Here is a 20860-nt window from a genome sequence, read left to right on the forward strand (position 1 = left end):
AGTCTGTCTGACTGCCTCCCCGTTTCCAGCTTCGGAAAAATAAAAAAAAAAAAAAAAAAAAAAAAAAGGAATTTGTCTGTTTGACGGAGTACGTGTTCTAAGGTCACACAAATCAAGCGAATGAGGTCTCCTAAACGGCAAATCTGTATTTATTTTACAGGAGGCCCACCCAGAAACCACCAGTCACCTCACCCGTCCGTGTCTTCAGGACAGTGGACAGTGCACAGGGCGGTCAGCTGCAGGACGACAGCGATGCCCTCCAGAGTCTCCAGCGTGGGGCTCTGCGGACGGCCGCCGTCCAGAGCGGCCAGCAGGGCCTCAGCTCTCTGTCTCAGTGCGCGCCACAGCACACCCTTGCTGCTCATATCCACACGACGAACCCTGCAGTGTTAACCACAGTGCAAGTATACATACACTTAATGTAAGTCGGTTCAAATGCGAACAATACTTAAAACAGAAGGTAACATGTCAACTACTCACATTTATCCTAAGATCTAAAACAACTTTTAGGGCTGTCTGAAATAGAGCAATTCTTTGGCCATATGACGAAAAAATATCACTTATTTGTTTACATTTTTTAAAATTGCTATTAGATGTACAATCTCAGAGATTTTTCATATATTAACAAGTTAAACTAGATAGGCAAGTAAAGACTTTTAAAAGTGTTTATTACTTTTTTTTAAGTGAGAGAAGGGGAGATAGACAGACAAGACTCCACATGTGCCCCGACCGGGATCCACCCAGCAGCTGAGGCTGATGCCCAAATCAACTGAGCTTTTCTCAGCACTTGGGGCCACGCTCAAACCGATCGAGCCACTGGCTGTGGGGGGGAAGAGGGAGAGAAGGGGGACAGGGAGGGGGACAGGGAGGGAGAGAGAAGCAGGTGGTCACTTCTCCTGTGTGCCCTGACCAGGAACCCAGGATGTCTGCAGGCTGGGTCGACACTCTACCCACTGAGCCAGCTGATCAGTGCCTGAGGGTCTTTTAAGCAACCATATTTAGTCATGAAATTTTTCATACCAGCACTATTAAAATATCTTAAGCCCTCCTGCAAACACCTTCAGGAAGAACAAATGTTGTTCGTGTATTTAAGTCGAAGCACTGAAGGTGATTTTCAGAACTGAAGTGAAGTTTTACTACGCGACTAAGTAAAGACTGAAGCAGGTCGTACTCCCTGGTCCAACGTGCTGCTCTCTGGGAAGAGGTTAGAGACCTGCTGAGCCGGCACCTTTTGGGGGACGTTCCGTCATCGTCACCGTCACCGCTGAGGTTTTCCTGTTGAGCTTGGCACTGAACATCCTCAATAACTTCCATACTTTCCATTTTTAAAGCAGCATAGAGCGGGCCCAACAAATACTGAGAAAGCAAAGACAATTCAAAAGCTCTCTCTTAGAGAATGCTTATATTATTCATAGACAGCAAAAACGCATTCATTAGGTGTGAGCTGTAAGCTTTCTAATGAGGTAACTATTTCCAAAGACTCATCAGGAAAACAGAGACCTAAGTCTACATACAATTCTCTGTCTAGAACTGTGCTTCTCCTCTCCGAGGGCAGAACAAACCCTTCTCCCTATAACTTGTTTCTCCCCATATCAAAATGCTGCAAAAGAAATTCTCAGGGAACTACTTGCTCTTCGGTACTATAAATCCAGCAACTCTCATAGATAAAGCAAACAGAAGTACAGAGGTACCTTGTTCTGTAACCGAGCTCGTAAGTCAGTCAACTGGTATATCAAACTGCCAATACTGGACCCGTGCACCAACGCGCCAACTAGCGGCAGCTACCCGAATCACTACTTGTATCTCAGAATTTCGCTCGGATCTCAAACAAAAATATGGACTGAGTTGCAGCTCGTATATTAAAAAAAAAAAAAAAAAATTCGTATGGTGGTCTGATCGTATCTCAAGGTACCACTGTATTTGATCACATTACGCAGATCTGTTTTCTTGTGCTGCTGGTCTCCCAGAGTTAAACGGGAAAAGAAGTGTGACTGAGGATGACTAGCAAGTGCTACATCCCATAAGTTTTCTAAGAGTCATTGATCACAACATGGCAGATAAAACCCGTTTGTTAACTGGCCCCCTTTTAATTAATAATGTGGCCAGCGTGCATACACTTCACAAATCCTACTTTAAAGCATCAGACTTCATTGGTGGTTCATTACCAACTTAGTGGACAGGTTCTTCTGAAATCAGAGTAAAATATCCACTATAGGAAGCCCAGGTAGATTATGAAAACCACCCCCTTCTCAACGTGCATTATTATTAAAATATTCTATTCTCATTATCACATCTCAAATACATGCATATGCACATTATGAAAAAACACATACTGAACAGGTAACGGTCACAGTGACCTACCTGTGCATCTGCCTGAAGCCCCAGCACGTCCACGAGGGCTCTGCAGATGGCCCTCACGTGGCCCCGCCTGACCGGCAGAGCGGACTCGTACCCGGCCGGCACGCAGGTGAGGAAATACCGCAGCACGTGGCACAGCGCCTCCCGCAGCAGATCCGAGCGCAGGCGGGTGAGCACGCTGGCCTGGAACACTCCGCGGAGGCTCTCCAGCAGCATGCTCAAGTAGACGGGCGCAACGTGCCCGCGGGCCTCTGCTCGCACGGGGAACAGCGTCCGGATCAGCCTGGACAGCGGCTCCTCGTACAGTGCCAGCTGGTCAGCCTCCAGCTCCGCCAGGTGTCTGAGCAATTCCAGAAACGAGCTGAAGAACGGGCCGGCTGCTTGTGCGGGAAGCCCCCCGAGCTCAAAGAGCTCGGTCAGGAGGCTGAGCACCAGGGACTGCGTTTTCGGGCCGCCGTGCTGCAGCAGAACACAGCCCACCCGCCAGAGCAGAAGCTGCTGCCTCCTGACAAACAGAAGCGCGATGGTGCGAGTCAGAACCGTCAGCAAGGCGACTGCGGTGAGTTCTAGATTCTGCAGGCCCGGGAACTGCAAAGGCGCGGGCTGCAGGTACCCCACGTGCTCGTCCAACCCACTCGAAAACCGGCCGACGACCACGGGCCATTCCACCGGGCGCCCCACCGCGTGGCTGCTGTGCAGGCACGCCAAGTCTTCAAACAGATGCAGTAACTCCCTTGTCAGGACGCCAAAAAGGGCAGGACTCTTGCTTTTAAAGAGAAATAACAGCGAGCAGATGACGTCACAGATTTTCTCGTGCAGCAGGTGACAGGAGGGGCTGGCGGCGATTCTCAGGAGCCTTCTTATGATCCAGTTGCTGAAGTCTTCGAGAGAGACAAAACAAGTACACCAGAAACACTCATTAGTTTGCTAAGTGCTTGATAATTTGAAGTACAAACGTTACGAACTGGAGTCTAAACCCCCCTACAAGGAAAAGAGGGTAATTCAGAACACTGGCTGTGCAGTCCAACAGACAAGGTGCTGGCTTTCCACTCCCTCGTGCTCCAAACCTCTGGCTTCACCTGTGACAGGGGAATGAGGACACCGTACTTTACGGTGACTGTGAGAGTCATGTGAGACACTGTATGTGGAATTTTCAGCACAGTGCCTGAGGCTAAATACACACTCATTCGAGAGCAGAGGCACGATCACCCCTTCCTTCAACAACTACTGACAGAGCGGCGACTTCGTCCCAAGTGCACAAGAACACGTCAGTCAGAGTCCCGTCCCCTTAAACCCTGTAATACAGTTTATGGAACTTTTTGACTAAAGCTAAGATACACATTTTCATGTCATGACCAAACACATTTAGGCATATTTATTTGAATGGATGAAACCAGTTTCATGGAACAGGATTTATTCTCATTCCATGTAGTGTATTATGAAACTTTCCAGTCTGTTCTAGTTCATCTTCAGAACCCATAACGGGTCACCATCTATTGTTTAAAAAACAGGGTGAAAAGAATATAGAAAAACCAGTATTTATAATACAATTTAAAAACCACAATGACAGGAGAAATGCAGAACAGTGTGTATTAACAAAGCATTACGAAGGAGCGACAAAGCCCGTCCGAAGCCAGGCAGCCGGGATTTTTTGGAGGATATGCTATCAAAGTTGAATCTTGAAATTCATGCAAAAATTCTTTTTAATATTCTGTGCATTGTACATAAAAAAAGATGTTTACTTCACATCTCTTTAGGAGGAAGCCAAAAAAAGAACCAGTAGTGGGAAAACTAAGGAGTAAGTCTAGAAAAAAAACTTCCACATCTCGGACAGGTGTGAGAACATTCATTCTTGTTTCTTTCTTTTCTATTGAATTGATTAGGGTGACACTGATTAATAGAACTATGCAGGATTCAGGTGGACAGTTCTGTAACACACCGTCTGTGTGCTGCACCGTGCGTTCACCAGCCCGAGCCACGTCTCCCTCCATCACCACTCATCCCTTCTCTCTCTCCTCCGTCCTTTTCCTATCACTCTCTCCTCCGTCCCCACGCTCTCCCTATGGTCACATCCCTACACTACGTCTGTGTCTATGAGTTTATCTGTTCGTTTGTGTTGTGGTTGTGAGGCTTGGCTAAAAAGGTGAAGGGGTTAAGCAAAAACAAACAAACAAACCCCCTCCATAAAAAAACCCAGCAAACTCATTCTTAAAGGGCCAGATAGGTCCAAGGACTATGTGGTCTCCATGTGAACTACTCAATGTTGTCTTCTCAGTAGTTTCAACTATAAGTAAATAAATGAGTGTGGCTGTGTTACCATAAATAGTTATAAAAACAGGCAGGCCCTGGCCGGTTGGCTCAGTGGTAGAGCGTCGGCCTGGCGTGCAGGAGTCCCAGGTTCGATCCCCGGCCAGGGCACACAGGAGAAGCGCCCATCTGCTTCTCCACCCCTCCCCCTCTCCTTCCTCTCTGTCTCTCTCTTCCCCTCCCGCAGCCGAGGCTCCATTGGAGCAAAGTTGGCCCGGGCGCTGAGGATGGCTCTGTGGCCTCTGCCTCAGGTGCTAGAATGGCTCTGGTTGCAGTGGAGCGATGCCCCAGATGGGCAGAGCATCGCCCCCTGGTGGGCATGCCAGGTGGATCCTGGTCAGGCGTATGCGGGAGTCTGTCTCTCTGCCCTCCCACTTCTCACTTCAGAAAAATACAAATAAATAAATAAATAAAAATTAAAACAGGCAGCCTGCCTGTGGGCCATTTTTGTTAATGCCTAACCTAGAGAAAGAGATTACCAAAACCAGAAAAAAGAAAACAGCTAAGGTATTCCATGGCAAACAAGCAACTTTGATAAAGCTTGTTGCATTGTGGGTATCTAGCTCGTAACAGAAGAAAACAATTAGGATGCCTGAAAGTAACCACCACCATTTTGCTCCTTCAATTTATAGCAAGTACGGCTAGAATATGTCTATGTACGTGTTCTGTCCAGAGAGGAGGTAGGTGTCACAAGACAGACTGCACGAATGCCCACACCAGGACTCACCGATACAGCTGCCTTTGGCCTCCGTCTGCCCACAGCCCCCACTCACGTTTACAAACATCAGTGGGGAGGACTTCATGATATGCTGGATGAAATCGAGCAGCATCACCGAGGTTGGCTGAGAGTCCGTTTTCTTGACGAGTTCTAGAGCAACTAAAAATACAAGGCTCACTGCAGAGCTGGGACAAGTCAGCGGTGCTCTGTTAAGGGGCTCACCGCCACCGCCCCCCTTTCTCATTTCAGATGCTGAGTAACCGTGCTCACTCATCGGTTACGCATCCCCTCACCAAATGTGTCCCGTGGCCGACAACATGCCCGCCCTGTGCTCAGGTCTGAGGATAAACAGTCCCCTGACGGGGAGGCAGACAAACACATTCATGATGACAATACAGTAAGTCAACTGCCTCGTCCCCAGTCGAGGACACGGTGAGGGGAAGGTGCAGCGAGGCTGCCTCCCCCTAAATGACGAGGGGTCAGAGGGCACCCGGGGAGGGGCTGGGGGGCTAACAGGAGGAGCACACCCTGCAAGCCTTCTCAGTCCTCTGTGCTTTTCAGAGACGCGTACTTGTACTGGTTGGAAAGAGAAAGGTGAGTAACTATCACCAGTCATAAAATCTGTGCCAAATTTGGAATCAAGTGTATAAACCCTGAGCCGCACGGCTCGCTGAGGGACTGCCCTCCACTGCAGCGCTGACACCTATGACACAGGCGACACCATCACGTCTGTCATCTGTCTGTCATCTGTCTTCTAGACTGCCACGGACAGGAAACACAGACAGGAGTCGACGCAACAACTCACACACAGAGTCACCAGTTTCTTACGGCATTTGTCTTTTTCAACCACCGGCACAAGACCTAACTAAAACTCAGCCACATCTTTGGAACTGGCCAAGTATGTTTTTTAATCCATAATAATATTTTTTACCAAAGAAGTCATAGTAAGCAGCAGGAAAATCTAGGTAACAAGTAGGAAAAGACTTACTTTAAAAGCCTAATTCACATTATGTAACAAATTATACTGTAAGTAACTTGCTTGAAAATAGTAACTATCGTAAATACTAATTTTAGAAAACTAAATGGAGAAAACTGCTTGCAAAATGTTGTCTATATGGAAAAGAATCCATTCATTCATTCATTCATTCACTCACTCATTTTAATGCTTATTTTCTTGATTTTAGAGAGACAGGAACGTTGTTCTGCTCCTGTATGTGCCCTGACTGGGGATCAAACCAGCAACCTCTGTGCTTCGGTCTGATGCTCTAACCAACTGAGCTATCCAACCAGACCGGAAAGGAAAACAACTTGAGTTCTAATATGAGACATAATAACTACTCACCAACGTTCACATCTGTGAGGATTCGGTCAATAAACTGACAGAGGATCTGCCGCGGCTTCTGCACAACGGTGCTGTACTCCTCTGGACCGGCGCTGAAACACAGACAGACAGGGCCGCACCTCTGAAGGGAGTCGCAGTTTCAATCGTAAGACATTCTCAAATGCTCAACTTATCAAATGTGCATAATTTTAACACTGACAGTCACAATATTCTTCTATTTAAAGGAAAACCTAAATACATGTTACCACCAATTTACGAGGAAAACAGGACCTGCTGTATTCCACCACAGCATCCAATCCGCAAAGCCTACACCGCCCAGGCCAGCACGGTGGCCAGCCGCCGTGGTGACAGCAGCCACACGCAGTAGGGACCGAGCACTTTAAATCTGCTGAGCCTAAACTCAGACGGACTCTACATATAAAATATACATTGGATTTTGAATAGTTGGTACAAAAAAATATCACAACATCTGGCCCTGGCTGGTTGGCTCAGTGGTAGAGTGTTGGCCTGGCGTGCAGGAGTCCCCGGTTTGATTCCGGCCAGGGCACACAGGAGAAGCGCCCATCTGCTTCTCCACCCCTCCCCCCCCTTCCTCTCTGTCTCTCTCTCCCCCTCCAGCAGCCAAGGCTCCATTGGACCAAAGTTGGCCCGAGCACTGAGGATGGCTCCATGGCCTCAGCCTCAGGAGCTAGAATGGCTCTGGTCCAAACAGAGCAACAGCCCAGATGGGCAGAGCATCGCCCCCTGGTGGGTGTGCCGGTGGATCCCGGTCGGGCGCATGCGGGAGTCTGTCTGACTGCCTCCCCGTTTCCAACTTCAGAAAAATGCAAAAAAAAAAAAAAAAAAATCACAACATCTCAATAACTTTATGTTAATTACATGTTGAAGTATTATCAGAGTTAAATATATAATTAAAAATTAATTTCACCTATTTCCTTTTCCTTTGTATAATGTGGCAACTGGAACATCCAAATTTCACATATGCATTATATTTCTATTGAGTGGAGCTGACCTACACTGTTAAAAATCGACAGAACACAGTTTTTTCAACAAATAAATTCCAAGGAAAAGAGAGCAGGAGACCTACAACTAAGACATGAGAGCCGTATCAACCACTTATAAACCACGTATAAACCTACGCTGAATCTGATTCAGAATAAAAACTGTTAGCCCGTAATATAAGACCCCTGGGAAAATTAGAACAGAGACAGGATATCTGATGTTATTAAGAGATTATTACTTTAAGGTGTGATATGGTATTGTGGTGTGTTTAAGAAGTCTTTCTTGGCCCTGGTCGGTTGGCTCAGTAGATAGAGCATTGGCCTAGTGTGCGCATGTCCCGGGTGTGATTTTCGGTCGGGGCACACAGGAGAAGCGACCATCTGCTTCTCCTCCCCTCCCTTTCCCCCTTCTCTCTCTCCCCCTCCCACAGCCAGTGGCCGGACTGGTTCAAGCACGGCCTAAGCGGTTGCTGAGGATGGCTCATTGGTCCCAGCATCAGCATCAACCTCAGGTACTAAACATAGCTCAGTTAATTCGAGCACTGGCCCAAAACAAGGGTGCTGGATGGAACCCCGGTCAGGTCGCAGGCAGGAGTCTTGTCTCTCTCCCCTTCTCTCACTTAAAATAAAAAAGTATTTACCCTTCAGAGATAATTACTGTTATTTATTGATAAAATGATGTAATTTGCTTCAAAGTAATGAGTTGAAAGGAAAAGGCCCATAAATTGATTATTGGGTGGTGACTACATGGAAAATCAATGTATCATTTTGTCTTATTTTGTATGTTTAAAGTTATCACAGGCCCTGGCCGGTTGGTCCAGCGGTAGAGCGTCGGCCTAGCGTGCGGAGGACCCGGGTTCGATTCCCGGCCAGGGCACACAGGAGAAGCGCCCATTTGCTTCTCCACCCCTCCCCCTCTCCTTCCTCTCTGTCTCTCTCTTCCCCTCCCGCAGCCGAGGCTCCATTGGAGCAAAGATGGCCCGGGCGCTGGGCATGGCTCTGTGGCCTCTGCCTCAGGCGCTAGAGTGGCTCTGGTCGCAACATGGCGACGCCCAGGATGGGCAGAGCATCGCCCCCTGGTGGGCAGAACGTCGCCCCCTGGTGGGCGTGCCAGGTGGATCCCGGTCGGGCGCATGCGGGAGTCTGTCTGACTGTCTCTCCCTGTTTCCAGCTTCAGAAAAATGCAAAAAAAAAAAAAAAAAAAAAAAAAAGTTATCACAAAAACTTAAAAAATGTGAAAAAATACATATATTGTATTTTAGGATCAATCAAGGAAAAATAATAAAGAGATGATATAATAGTTAAATAAAAAAATGGTATCCTAGAATCCTAAATGAATTTAACTTAAACTCCATGATTTGGTGTAAACCACCACAGAACAGAATATAAGAGCAGAGTAGGAAGTCTGTGTTCCATCGCATAGGATTACTCATTCATGCGATCAACAAATATTTACCGAGCACCTGTGATGCACCAGGCGCAACGTCAGGAGCTTCTGCTGGGACTCTGAAAGAGACAGACTAGTGGGGGGAGACTGCACACTCAACCACGCCCTCTCCCCGAGGTGGGCTGAGATCCCTCACCACAGTCTACACAGGAGGAAGCCCCGTCTGGGGAGAGAAACAAAGCCAGCCAGAGAAATACTGAGCCTAAGGTCTCAAGGAAACAACTAAGTGGGATGTCCAAAAGGTTGTCAAATTACAGTTACAGACCTCAAGAAATACCTAGCCTAAAGCTACAGGTTATCATCATGTAATACCTAAAAAGCTAAAAACTACTGTCCGTATTATTTCATTTTTTACAAGCAATAAGATCGAAATATTGACCCTTAATTTGCAGATGAGGAGATGGACATTCATAGAGACTGTACTATTGGTCTCTACTACAGAACCAAAAGTTGAAAACCTAAGGGGAAAAAAAATGACAGAAAACATCCCTAACCTGTGAAGGAAACAGACACGCAAGTCCAGGAAGCACAGAAGAGTCCCAAACATGATGAACCCAAGGAAGCCCATTCCAAGACTCATCATCATGAAAACACCAAAGGTCAGACATGCAGGCCCGCATGGTAAACATGAGGGCAGTGCCGGTGAACACGCCCTCACCTCCTCCCACACCCACAGCCAAGTCACAGCTGGACGGCAGAGCAGCCGTCACTCAGAACCGCCTGAGATCTGGCTGAAGGGAAGTCTAGGGAGTTCAGGAAGCCACATCAAGACTGGTAGGAGGGGCGGGGACAAGGGACGGGCTGGTCCCACCCTGCAGGAGGTGGTTTAAAATCAGGAGGGAGGTCTCAGGTGTGAAGGTCCACCTCTGAAGGGCAAGGGGTCCCAGCCCCAGCCCAGGACCCCGCCCAGGCTCCAGAGCCGGGAAGAGAAGTCCCACAGCTTCTGGCTGTAAAACCAGCAGGGACTGTGGCTGAGGGAGACGGAGCTGCTGGAGTCCCAGGCGTTCCTCTTAAAGGGCCCACAGGGACTGCCTCAGACTCCCTCCCTCTGGGCTCCAGCGCTGGGGCAGCAGCTTGAAGGGCAGCAGGGGCACACGGGGAGGAACTGGACTGTGCCCGTCAACATCAATGGGGGCAGTTTTCTCTCACACAGAAGTGCTGGCAGAGGTCACTGTTCCTTCACTGAGACACCTCCCTCCCTACAGAGCCAGCAGGTGGACACCATATCTGAGTCCCCATCATCCTGGCTCTCACTGTTCACGCCACCCAGCTGGACCGAGACCCCTCCCCACCCAACCTGCTGGCCCACCCAAGCCGTTTACCAGTGACTTTTCCATACAAATGGCCTGTGTTGGCTCCTGCTTTGCACTTTCCTAAAATCTCAAATAAGCAGCATCTGGCCTCTGTGTACCCCATACCTCTTGCTAAGTGGCCCCAGGCCTGGCAGGAGCCATAGCCAGCATTGGTTCATTGGCCCCTCCCGGGCACCTCAATGCCCAGCACAAGTAGCAGCCATCTGCACAGTGCTCTGTAGCTCATGCCAGGTGCTCCAGGCAGGGCACAGGTGGTGGCTGACCTTGCACTTCCCGGGAGGCCCCAGAGCCAGTGCACCTGTGGTCAGCTTCAGATCACCCTGGGTTACAACCCAACCACCTCCATGAATGACACACTCAAGGGGCAGACTGGGGGAGCAGCAAAGCCCCACTGAAGCCAGTCCTGCTCTGTAGGGTCGACTCCTGCTAGGCAGCTCCTGTGCTGTGGTCACAGCCGGTCCTCAAAGCTGATCAGCCTGGGGGTCAGTCCCCCCCCCCCCAGTGACACCAACAGACACAGGGACATACCTGGTGCACTCTCTCCCCACCCCCCACCCCTCTCGGAAGACCAGGGAAGCTGTGCCACTGAGCTCGTGGGCAGGAATTATTAACCCATTCGTGCCCTTTGACATAGCTATCTCACCCTTGGGAAGGGACCTGAGGAAGGAACTCAGACGAAGCAAGACGCTGTCTCCATAAAACATGCACTGCGTCATTTGTGACAGGGGGAATAGGGCAGTGGTCCCCAACCTTTTTTGGGCCACGAACCGGTTTAATGTCAGGAAATAGTTTCACGGACCGGCCTTTAGGGTGGGACGGATAAATGTATCACATGACTGAGACAAGAGTCAAGAGTGAGTCTTAGACGGATGTAACAGAGGGAATCTGGTCATTTTTAAAAAATAAAACATCGTTCAGACTTAAATATAAGTAAAACGGAAATAATATTCTTTCTCTGTGGACTTGCGGATGGGTCATCGGGGATAAGGGCACGAATCAAGGATCACTCCTAGGCTGTGGTACCAAATGGCCCACAGACCGGTACTGGTCCGCGGCCCGGGGGTTGGGGACCACTGGAATAGGGAACCACTTCAGTGACTTACATTAGGGTGATAGTTATTAAGTTATTTATGTACTCTTTGGAACAGGGTGCAACAATTCGTATGAGAAAGATGATGACCACCTAACAACACAGAAAAACACTCAGGGCAGGACAGGAAGCCAAAAGGGCAGAACGCAAAGTTCCGTCTGTGCCCGGAGCACTGCTGGGCCGAGACGCTGCGTGCACGCGGACGAGGCCAGACAGGAGCACGGGCAGACACAGCAGTTCCACTTGGGGGACAGGGGACAGTGTGTGTGTGTACATATACACACTGTACTATTTGAGTGGAAACTTAAGCGTCACAGGATGCTCTGACATAAGCAGCAGACACTCGGGCACCTACCTCCTACGAGGACGCACTCAAAACCAGATAACCAGGAGGATACTGTGCATCGTCTGCCCCACAACAATTTGTAAATTAAAGGGCAAATCGTTTGAACGCAGCATGGTGCCAACACAGAGCACAAGAGGGCCACTCAGTCCTGAGAAGGGCCAAGCAGTCAAGGCGCCCTGGAGGAGGAGATAAAAAAGCAGGGTCCCTAAGGGGCGAGGCAGGGAAAACAAGGGAAGGGAGAAAGGCGAGCCCCACGGAGGAAAGAAACCAAGGCTCAGGAATAAACACAGGCTGCTCCAGAATCTCAGACAAGGCCAAAGGGTGAACTACGGAGGCTGGATTTTGTACAGAAGGCAACGAGACAAGACGCTGGGAAGGTTTTAAGAAGAAGAGAGGTAAAACATTTTTGGGGGGCTTTTTTGTTTTGTGAGAGAGACAGGAATGGAGTGAGATGAGAAGCATCAACTTTTTGTTCTCCATTGATTGTTTCTCATAGGTGCCTTGAATGTGGGGCTCCATCTAAGCCAGTGACCCCCTGCTCAAGCCAGCGACCTCTGAGCTCAAGCCAGCGACCTTGGGCTCAAGCCAGCAACCCTGCACTGAAACTGCAAAGCCTACGCACAAGCCAGTGATCTCGGGGTTTCGAATCTGGGACCTCAGCATTCCAGGTCTACGCTCTACCCATTGTGTTACCCCCAATCAGGCAGCTAAACATGTTTTTAAAACATGAATTCAATGGTGTTATTTCCCTGTTTAGACCTTCCAATGGTTTTCCCACCGCACTTAAAATAAAAGCCAACTCCTTACCCTGGTCTGGAAGGTTCTAAAGGACCAGGCCCCTGCCTGCTTCTCCCTTCATCCTTACTAATCCCACCGCCTCCTTTTCCTCCTCCTTCCCGTCCTTCCAAACGCAGGCTCACTCCCACATAGGGGCCTTTGGACTTCCTGTTCCATCCCAGACACCTTTCCAATCACTGGCTGCTTTCTGCCATCCAAACCTCCCCTACTGGCTAATGCAGCTGCTCCTGGACCATATCTCCCTCCCACTGTCTCATTTAATATCTTAATAGCATCTATCACAACCTGTGATTACAAAGTAATTCTACACAGGAGGATCGGAGAAGGCCACTCTGAAATGACACCTGAATGGAACTGGCCAGTGTTCAGAGAGAAGGAACAGCAAGTGACAAGGACTGAGGGCAGGGAGGACCTTGGTGGGCACAGAAGATAAGAACCATGCTATTGGAGTAGAGGGAGCAAGGGGCAGACACTCGGTCATGAGGTCTGAGGCAGGCAGAGGCCAGATGACACAGGGTTTTAGAGCTGTGGTAAAGGAGTTTGGATTTTATTCCAAGTGTGCCACAGAAAGCCAGAGGAAGGCTTTGAGCAGGGGACTGATGCTATATAATCTACAGTATGATTCACAGTTATCAAAATCACTTTTGATTGTTGAGTGGGAATTCCACTGTAAACGGGGGGGGGGGGGGGATGGCAATGGAGAGATAAGCTGAGAGGTTACAGTAGTAGTCTCATTTGGTTACAGTAGTCGTCCAAATGAGAGTTACAGTGGCAGCAGGGAAGATGAGAAGTGTCTTTTAAAGGAAGTGCTGATGAGACTTACGGATGGGTCACCGGGGATAAGGGCACGAATCAAGGATCACTCCTGGGCTGCTGGTGGGTACATTTACAATGACCCATTGGGAGGAGCAGCAAATCAGGAGGTCTGCTCTTGGTGTGTTCATTTTCATTCCTGGGTGTAGATGTTCCGTAAGCAACAGAACTGACATCTCATAAAAGTCTGGGAGTTATCGGCATTTAGCTGATCTATAAAGTCACAGGGCTAGAGATAAAGTGACTCGGGAAGATGGTGAAGAGAGAGCCAAGCACACAGCCCCAAAGCACCAGGGCAGTGAAGAATGATTCTCAGGTTCTTGGTCTGGAAAATGAATGAACACTGTATTATTTACTGAAATACCCCTACATCGGTGAACTTGAATAAAAAATAAAGAAATAAAATAAAAAATAAGAAAAGTACACGCAGTTGCACTTCCGATGGACACGCCTTGGCAAAAGACATCAGGCCTCATCAAACAGCAGAGTGCAGCTGAGAGCAGGCGCCCACCCAGAAAGGCCGGGCAGAGAAAAGGCTGGAACAACTGTCACCTCAGAGACACAGAGCAAGAAGAGCCCAAGCATCACTGCATGACATCCCACTTTCCCCAGAAATCTCACTGCCACCGTCCGCAAGAGTAACACCAGCCGGGAGAGGAGGCCTGGGGGCCTGCCGGCGCACGGGGTCGCTCTCTGTGTCCTTCGGGGCTCCGCATCTCCCTGGAGGGAACATTCGCTGCCTCCCATACGGCGGACACGCTGGGACACTGCGGCAGCGGCGACGGGACAGCCAGGACACTGCACACCGGCAGGGACAGTGCTCTGCGGAGCAGCTCTCTCCAATCCATGCCTTTCGCGTGGCTGCCAGTGAAGGACCCGGAGGGTGACCATGGACGGGAGAGCCTCCTGCCGATGCCTCGGAGGGAGCGAGAACGGAACGGAGAAGCCGGCATCAGCGAATGGGTTCCACGTCCGAGCAGAACACGCCGGGCCCAGCGCTGAGCCCGGAGGGTGCACCGTGTCCACGGGCACTGGCCCGAAAGGTGGACCGGGTCTACGGGCGCTGGCCCGGAAGGTGGACCGGTCCACGGGCGCTGAGCCCAGAGGGTGGACCGAGTCCACGGGCGCTGAGCCCGGAAGGTGGATCGGGTCTACGGGCGCTGGCCCGGAAGGTGGACCGGTCCACGGGCGCTGAGCCTGGAGGGTGCACCGTGTCCACGGGAACTGGCCCGGAAGGTGGGCCGAGTCCACGGGCGCTGAGCCCGGAAGGTGGGCCGGTCCACGGGCGCTGAGCCCAGAAGGTGGACCGGTCCACGGGCGCTGAGCCCAGAAGGTGGGCCGGACCACGGGCGCTGAGCCCAGAAGGTGGACCGGGTCTACGGGCGCTGGTCCGGGTGGCTCCGCCGTCAGCTGGAAAGGCGGGTGCTGCTCTGCTGACCGGGAACACGCAGTGACCATGTGCACAGCGTGCGACACCAGACGCGGCGGGTCCCGCCACCCGGGAGCCGAGTGGGACGCAGCGCTCCGCGGGTGGGAACCGTATAAGGAGCCGGGACGCGGGGACCGCGGCCGGAGCTGAGCGCCCGCGAGTGGCGCCCGCCCCCAGGACACCCCGCCTCGGCCCCGGGACGCAGGGAGGCCGGTCCGCGCCGTCCTCCGGGGTGGGCAGCGCCCCGCCGGGGTCCGCCGAGCCGGGGCGGCCAGCGGTCTCCCCACCGCCCCCCGGGAGGAGCGGGCCGCCGCGCGCAGAACCGGAACCAGAACCAGAGCCGGTGGCCGATTCTCCCCGCACCGGAGCTCTGGGTCTACGCGGAGCGCTGAACAGCCACTCCCGCGCGAGCGCTGCCACCGGGCCGGGCGGGGAGCCCCGGGCCGCCGCCTCCGAGGCCGGACGAGCGCGCGTGCGGACGGGGAAGGGACCCCCACGTGAGGACCGCGACGGCCGGCCGGCCTACCTGCCCAGCTCCCGCAAGGCGGGGATCATGGACGCCAGCTCCAGGCCGGGCTCGCCCATGCTGAGGCGGCGCGGGGCCCGTCCACGGCGCGCAGGCGGGCTCGCGGCGGCCCCACGGCCGCGTCTCTGCCGGGAAGGAGCGGCGCCCGACGGGGCCTCGCGGAGTTCAAACCTCCTCCTGGAAGCCGCGGCGGCTGCGCGCGCCAGACCCGCCCCTCTGCGCCGAGGGCGACGGCCCGGGGGGTTTGCGCGGGCGCACGCGCAGGGCGGGCTTCCCCGGCGGCTTCCGGCAGGGAAGGCGCGCGGGTGGGCGGGGCTAGGGGGCTCACAGTGGGCGGGGCCTCACAGTGGGCGGGGCCTCACAGCGGGGTGGGTGGGGCCGGGGGCGGGGCCGGGGCGCGCTGCTCCTTAGCTCCCACAGGGAAACACTCGGTACAGCCGCTCCCCAGTGCGAGGAGGCACACCGGCTGGACTCCACGTCACACACCTGGGAACCGAGCTAATCCCGCGGGGTTAGAGCCAAGACGAGAACCCTGGCTGTATAATCCTCGTGTTCCTCTCCCTCTCTCGGCAGCTTTTCTGACGCAGGGTGCAGAAGGGGGCTCCTCCCTGCCCTTTCTGTTTCCGCAGCTTTTCTAGCTTCTTGTCACCCGGGTGTCCTGGAAGATTTCCCCAGTCTTTCATATACAGAAAGGGGGTCGAGCTGTGTGTCCAGGTCTCTCCTCCGGTGAGCAGCAGTGCTGCGTTGCCATCTTAAGGGGCGCCTCCAGTCCATCTGTGGATTCTGTCTGGAGACATGTTCTGGCCCAACCCAACCCATCACCGGAGACCGTTAACATGTCAAAAGAGTGCGTGTAAGCAGGCATAGCCGCGCAGTGGGCTTCCACGTGTTCTTTGCACATGGAGAGTGGATACAGTATCTAAAAAGAAGACAAATATCAACGTTATGGAATGATAACCATGTATGCTTCTGCCTCAGGGAGTTGGCATTTGTTGAACCCCTTGCCTTGACCTTGAACGCCCCTCTCTCGTCGCTCCTCTTCAGGTATTTGCTGGAGCGCCACCAGAGAGCGCTGAAATGCCACTCTTCGCCTCCACCTGCTTTCTTTTTCTTCACAGCACTTAGAACCAGAACCAAGTGCTGTGTTGCATACTATTCTATTGACTGTCTCCGGTAATTAGAATATAGGCTCCTTGAGAGTAGGATCTTCTCTACTTAGATACCCAGGAACCTACATCATGGCCTGGCACATAGTTGGTGTTCAGTAAATATTTGTTAAATAGTTGAATGATACAGTGGAAAGATCCTAGGATTAGGAATTAGAGACCATGCACAAATTCTCATTCCATTTTCAGAAACTGTGTTACCTAGGTCAAGTTACTTAACCTCTCTGTACTTCAGCGTTTCACCTCTAAATGGAATAAATAATATATACTTTATAAGATCGTGGTAAAGATGAAATAAGAGGTGGTAGGGTCATACGCTTGAATATCATTCTATAGTTAGAATGAATGCATTATGCGCCTGACCTGTGGTGGCGCAGTGGATAAAGTGTCGACCTGGAATGCTGAGGTCGCAGGTTCAAAACCCTGGGCTTGCCTGGTCAAGGCACATATGGGAGTTGATGCTTCCTGCTCCTCCCCCCTTCTCTCTCTCTCTCTCTCTCTCTCCTCTCTAAAAATTAATAAAAAAAAAAGAAAAAAAAAAGAATGAATGCATTATGCAACACGTGCTAACCAAGAAAAATCCTGAAAATGATGTTGCAAATTGCAAAGGAGTACATAATAGTGTACCACTTACATATCATTCTAAAATCACCACACACACACACACACACACAAAGTCCTGGCCAGATAGCTCGGTTGGTTCGAGCTTCATCCGGAAACAGAGGTTGCCAGTTTGATCCTTGGTCAGGGCATGTACAGGAAGAAATGGATGTTCCTGTCCCTCTCTCTTTCTCTCTCCTTTCCTCTCGTTAAAATCAATTAAAAAAAAAAACCAAAAACATAAAACCACAAAATAAAGACTTTGTGTGAGTTATGCATACATACATATATTCTAAGAATATATATGTATACATATAAGGGTTGGGAAGCTATACATTAACTGCAGAAGAATGAAATTGTGAGGTTTCAACATACCTGTGAGGGTTTTCATTTAAGAGGATCTGAATTAATTATGACAAGTTTAATATTTGCTCTATTTGGGTGGGTGTTATATTACTATTTGTATCTGTATGGTTAACATATCCCAAAATGTATAAAAAAATATTTTTTAAAGCTTAGGTTGAAAAACAGTTTATCAACTAAAAAAGTAACAAATGTTAGGTGTTGATTTTTGGATCATATGAAGAAAGATGGTAAAAATCACATTGTTAATACTAACTTGGCAGAGGAGATACCATGACCACGAACTGTGATTTCCACAAGTGTGGGAAACTGGACTGCGTGATTTGTGGTCACTGGGGACTGCGTTCCCACTCTCCCCTGGCAAAAATAAAAATGACATGAGAGGCAATGGCTGAATAGCATTGTCACTGTAAAAGGCTGAATTAGAACAAGCGTTAGAAACAATACATTGGGAGCCTAATTTAATTCAAGAAGGTATTTTTTGTGCGAGACGTTGTGTCGGGTTCTTCTGTGACACAAAGGTGAGCAAGACAAAGTCCCTTTCAAGTCCTATCTGTACAATCTGCGGATGTAGAAAGGATATAGTAACCCAGAAAATTTAAAGCAAAGAAAAATTTAGTGAATGCCAAAAGAAATATAGAAATACTATGCAATGGAAAGATAAGGACGGGAGAAGTCCTATCTGCTCCACAGGGAGATCAGGAAACTGCGGCACTCCATCTGAAACGGAAAGTTCCTCCTGGAACTTTTGCGGTTGGAATGACCACTAGGTGGCACTACAACTCAAATGAGACCGAGATCGTTAGGTTTCTCTGTCAAATACCCAAACTCTTTGCAGCCCAGCTCTGCAAGTCCCATTAATAATGCATTGGATTTTTTTGTGTGTGTGTGTGTTTTTTAACTTCATTTGTGGTATTAGGTCAATATTCTACTGTATCATTAGCATCACAGAGCAAACATTAAAATAGAAATCCTTTAAAAGTGAGATAAAGGCCCTGGCCGGTTGGCTCAGTGGTAGAGCGTCGGCCTGGCATGCTGAGGTCCCAGGTTCGATTTCCGGCCAGGGCACACAGGAGAAGCGCCCATCTGCTTCTCCACCCCTCCCACTCTCCTTCCTCTCTATCTCTCTCTTCCCCTCCCACAGCCAAGGCTCCATTGGAGCAAAGATGGCCCGGGCACTGAGAATGGCTCTGTGGCCTCTGCCTCAGGCGCTAGACTGGCTCTGGTCACAACAGAGCGACCCTCCCCCCCCAATGGGCAGAGCATCGCCCCCTGGTGGGCGTGCTGGGTGGATCCCTGTCGGGCGCGTGCGAGAGTCTGTCTGACTGCCTCTCCCTTTCCAGCTTCAGAAAAATGCAAAAAAATAAATAAAAATTTTAAAAAGTGAGATAAAAAAAATACAATTTGACAGGTTCCTTTTTCCACCCGAAATGAACTTCAAAATACACCTTCATTATTGAATAGTTTGCACGTTTAATAATTAGGAAAAAAAAATTTTTTCTACTTAATGCTGATATTCTGTGGAAATGTTCTACACAGCAGAAAGAGCAGTCTTTTCAAACCCCAAATACAATTGTGCCATTCCCCTGCATCAACAATATTACTAGGTATTGAATATTGTCAAACAGATTGACAGGTGTAAAAAAAAAAAAGGGCACATGTCCATTGGCTTCAAGTGAATAAAGCCTCAAATACCAGTCAACATGCTGAAACTAAATAAAGCAGAATAAGTGGACCTGTATAGCCAAATAGCAAAAACACATGTGTCTCATTTAGTAGAAACACTGCAAAAAAAAAAAAATTACAAAAAACATCTAGTTCTCAGTAGGGAAACTAATAATATTTGAGAAACTCAAAAGGAAAGCTACTTGTTATCCAGTTCATGTAGCGGTTTCACATCTCCTAAGGCTGTGTGCTATAGAACTAGGACTCCACTCCATTCCATTCCTGGGAGGAACCAGGAATCAGGAATGGGACTGCTTTCCCATGTACGCAAGAGATTTCTACCTTAGCAGTGAATTATTGTCATCCCTATTGTTAAGTATGACACTGAGATGCTATCCAGTTGGTTTGAGTGGCAATGATTAATTTGCACTTGCAATCATTGTACTTTGACTTTACTGAAAATACTTCATCTGTGTCATCTGCTCTTACCCTCCTATTAGTTCTGCAACAGAAATAAAGGTGGAGGAAAGAGGTTTTCTTCCTTCCTTCCTTCCTTCCTTCCTTCCTTTCTTTTTTTACTTTTTTCTTTTTAGCAGGAGGAACATCACAATTTTAACGTGCTTGGGGAATTCACATATGCATGAGAATTCCAAAGATAGTGAGGCAACATTGGGTATAGGTGACATTTTCAGACAAAGGAGAAAAGCGTGGGGGTGGGGGGTGGGGGTGGGGGTGGGGCAAAGCATTAGATTTCAGAAGTGAGAATGGGTGATTTACAGGTAGTTGAGGCAGAAAGGAACACATCTTTTTCTTTACAGCTTCTGGGGTTTGAGTCCTGCTGAGGAAGGTCCACCCAAAGGTTAAAAGTGTTCTGTACTTTTTACTAAGATGTTTGTATTCAGTTTCCTAGTACTCATTTTCTCATTTTATTTCCTGATTATTTTTGAGTAAGACAGGTTGCTTCTTCTCAGATGGACAGTGCATTTTTCAGGAACGGAGTCCCTTTGGCTAGTTCAAGAATAAAAAGGTTCAAGGTGAGAAGCAGAAAATCTACAGAATCATGGGAGTTCAAGAAGCCCCCAGATTTCCTGCCTAGGCAGGTGCTGACTGACAGAATCTGGAAACAGCGGACAGAGGAACACGCCCCGCCTCTCTCTCACCCTTCGGCTTCCTGCCAGGTCTCACAGGGCTTGGTAGAGCCTAAATCTAGTACCCGGAGCCCTAATGACGGGCGAACCTGGGAAACTTAATTTTGGCTTTCCAGGAAGGATCCAAGGACAGAGTGGGGCAGACCACAACCCTGTATCTGTCACTGGCTAGCTCATCATTTCCCATTATTTCAATATGCCATCATTTCCGAAAGACAGGCTTTCTCCCCACTATCCAAAAGCAGAGCCTTCCTGTGAAAGCTTTTTGCAAGTCAAGACAAACTAAAGCAAAGAAACAAACACCATTAATTTATACGGAAAAATGTGTTGAGCATTCCCAGAGTCCCCCAAAATAACCTATATGCTTAATTCTTTCCAGGGTCACGCTAAAGCTAACATCTTAATGTGCTCTTTCGGGCTTTTCTGAGAC

The 20860-nt window shown here is 49.6% G+C and overlaps 1 protein-coding gene and 1 long non-coding RNA gene across 3 annotated transcripts in view; one reads left to right on the forward strand and one right to left on the reverse strand.

Annotated features, from left to right (window-relative positions):
- The window catches only part of ATR (ATR serine/threonine kinase), a 113882-nt gene extending 98171 nt beyond the window's left edge, over nt 1-15711 (reverse strand). The window contains exons 1-6 of one of the 2 annotated variants that reach the window (XM_066347347.1): nt 15489-15711; nt 6726-6817; nt 5393-5542; nt 2362-3239; nt 1229-1356; nt 193-381 (exon numbers count right to left, since the gene is read on the reverse strand). In XM_066347347.1, the coding sequence (XP_066203444.1) occupies nt 193-381; nt 1229-1356; nt 2362-3239; nt 5393-5542; nt 6726-6817; nt 15489-15547 (1496 nt within the window). In that variant the 5' untranslated portion in view covers nt 15548-15711. Of the gene's footprint in view, nt 1-192; nt 382-1171; nt 1357-2361; nt 3240-5392; nt 5543-6725; nt 6818-15488 lie in introns of both variants that reach the window. The other variant, XM_066347344.1, reaches the window with a different exon arrangement.
- LOC136379798 (uncharacterized) overlaps nt 1-20860 on the forward strand; it is a 555021-nt gene that overhangs the window by 416796 nt on the left and 117365 nt on the right. The gene's annotated exons all lie outside the window — the stretch shown is intronic.

Source organism: Saccopteryx leptura, chromosome 8, assembly GCF_036850995.1.
Source record: "Saccopteryx leptura isolate mSacLep1 chromosome 8, mSacLep1_pri_phased_curated, whole genome shotgun sequence".
Taxonomy (NCBI): Eukaryota; Metazoa; Chordata; class Mammalia; order Chiroptera; family Emballonuridae; genus Saccopteryx; species Saccopteryx leptura.